The 1,635-nt window shown below is 60.1% G+C and overlaps 1 protein-coding gene across 1 annotated transcript in view; it reads left to right on the forward strand.

The window, feature by feature from the left end:
* Window positions 1-1,418, forward strand: part of afg3l2 (AFG3-like AAA ATPase 2) — a gene marked incomplete at its 5' end in the record, with an annotated part of 7,753 nt that extends 6,335 nt beyond the window's left edge. Inside the window, 6 exons of the mRNA XM_015369302.1 lie at window positions 129-236; window positions 305-430; window positions 508-618; window positions 722-837; window positions 909-1,109; window positions 1,178-1,418. Coding sequence (XP_015224788.1) covers window positions 129-236; window positions 305-430; window positions 508-618; window positions 722-837; window positions 909-1,109; window positions 1,178-1,393 — 878 coding nt within the window. The remainder of the gene's footprint in view (window positions 1-128; window positions 237-304; window positions 431-507; window positions 619-721; window positions 838-908; window positions 1,110-1,177) is intronic.
* Between the last annotated feature and the right edge of the window lie 217 nt (window positions 1,419-1,635).

The raw sequence follows: 1,635 nt of genomic DNA on the forward strand, positions 1-1,635 counted from the left end.
GAACCAGTCTGACCCATACGAACCAGTCTGAGCCATTGGAACCAGTCTGACCCATTAGAACCAGTCTGACCCATTAGAACCAGTCTGACCCATTAGAACCAGTCTGACTGACTGCTCTCTGCCCTCAGGCTTTAACACCGCCACCAACGTGGTGGTTCTGGCCGGAACCAATCGACCCGACATCCTGGACCCGGCCCTGCTCAGACCCGGACGCTTTGACCGGCAGATCTACATCGGTGAGTTAAATGGACACGCCCACGCCGCCGTCAGGGACAGGAAGTGACCCATCTCCGTTCTGCTGCAGGTCCCCCGGATATTAAAGGACGGGCGTCCATATTTAAGGTCCACCTGCGTCCCCTGAAGCTGGGCTCTGACCTGGACAAAGACGCTCTGGCTAAGAAGATGGCCGCCCTGACGCCCGGGTTCTCAGGTAGGTGGTGGGAGGGGCCAGCAGCCGGCCAGGTGAGCCAGGCGTCTGAGCCTTTGTCCTCTATCGCTGTCTGACAGGCGCCGACATCGCCAACGTCTGCAACGAGGCGGCGCTGATCGCAGCGCGCCACCTGGCAGACACCATCAGCCAGAAGCACTTTGAGCAGGCCATCGAGAGAGTCATTGGAGGTGAGCGCGTTCCCGACCAGAACCAGGACCTGGCAGAACTGGGACCATAGAGTCCGGGTGCAGCTGTGTCAGAACCTCTGACCTCTTGCTGTTTGTGATGCAGGTCTGGAGAAGAAGACTCAGGTTCTGCAGCCGGAGGAGAAGAAGACAGTGGCGTACCACGAGGCGGGTCACGCTGTGGCCGGCTGGTTCCTGGAGCACGCCGACCCTCTGCTCAAGGTCTCTGTGACGGGTGGGCTGTGGTTCTGCAGGCTGAGGCCCGATGGCTGATGGTGTTCTGATCCGAGCAGGTGTCCATCATCCCCAGAGGGAGGGGCCTGGGCTACGCCCAGTACCTGCCCAAGGAGCAGTACCTGTACACCAGGGAGCAGCTGCTGGACCGCATGTGCATGACGCTGGGAGGACGTGTCTCCGAGGAGATCTTCTTCGGCCGCATCACTACCGGCGCCCAGGACGACCTCAGGAAGGTCACACAGAGCGCCTACGCTCAGGTGAGGCCCCCGCCGTACGGAACTGTCCCGCCGGCTGTCGGCTCTGTCTCACCCGCTGTCCTCTGCAGATCGTTCAGTTCGGGATGAACCCAAAGGTGGGCCAGGTGTCCTTCGACCTGCCGCGGCAGGGCGAGATGGTTCTGGAGAAGCCCTACAGCGAGGCCACGGCCCGCCTCATCGACACCGAGGTCCGAGCCCTGATCGCCGACGCCTACCGCAGAACCCAGCAGCTGCTGAACGACAAGAAGGCCGACGTGGAGAAGGTACCACTGAGGTTCTGCTGATGGAGGCGGGTCGGTTCTGGTTCCTGGGACTCTGAGGTCCCTCAGACCAGTTCTCAGTTCTCAGCTGGGTCCTTCAGACGGTTCCATTCTTTGAAACAAAGAACTTTAGGACCTTCCACACCTTCCTCTGGTCAGGGACCGAGTATGCAGAACCAGAACCTTCTGATCCGTTAGAACCAGTCTGATCCGTTAGAACCAGAACCTTCTGATCCGTTAGAACCAGTCTGATCCGTTAGAACCAG

Source organism: Cyprinodon variegatus, unplaced genomic scaffold (assembly GCF_000732505.1).
Source record: "Cyprinodon variegatus isolate N-32 unplaced genomic scaffold, C_variegatus-1.0 Scaffold2882, whole genome shotgun sequence".
Classification (NCBI taxonomy): Eukaryota; Metazoa; Chordata; class Actinopteri; order Cyprinodontiformes; family Cyprinodontidae; genus Cyprinodon; species Cyprinodon variegatus.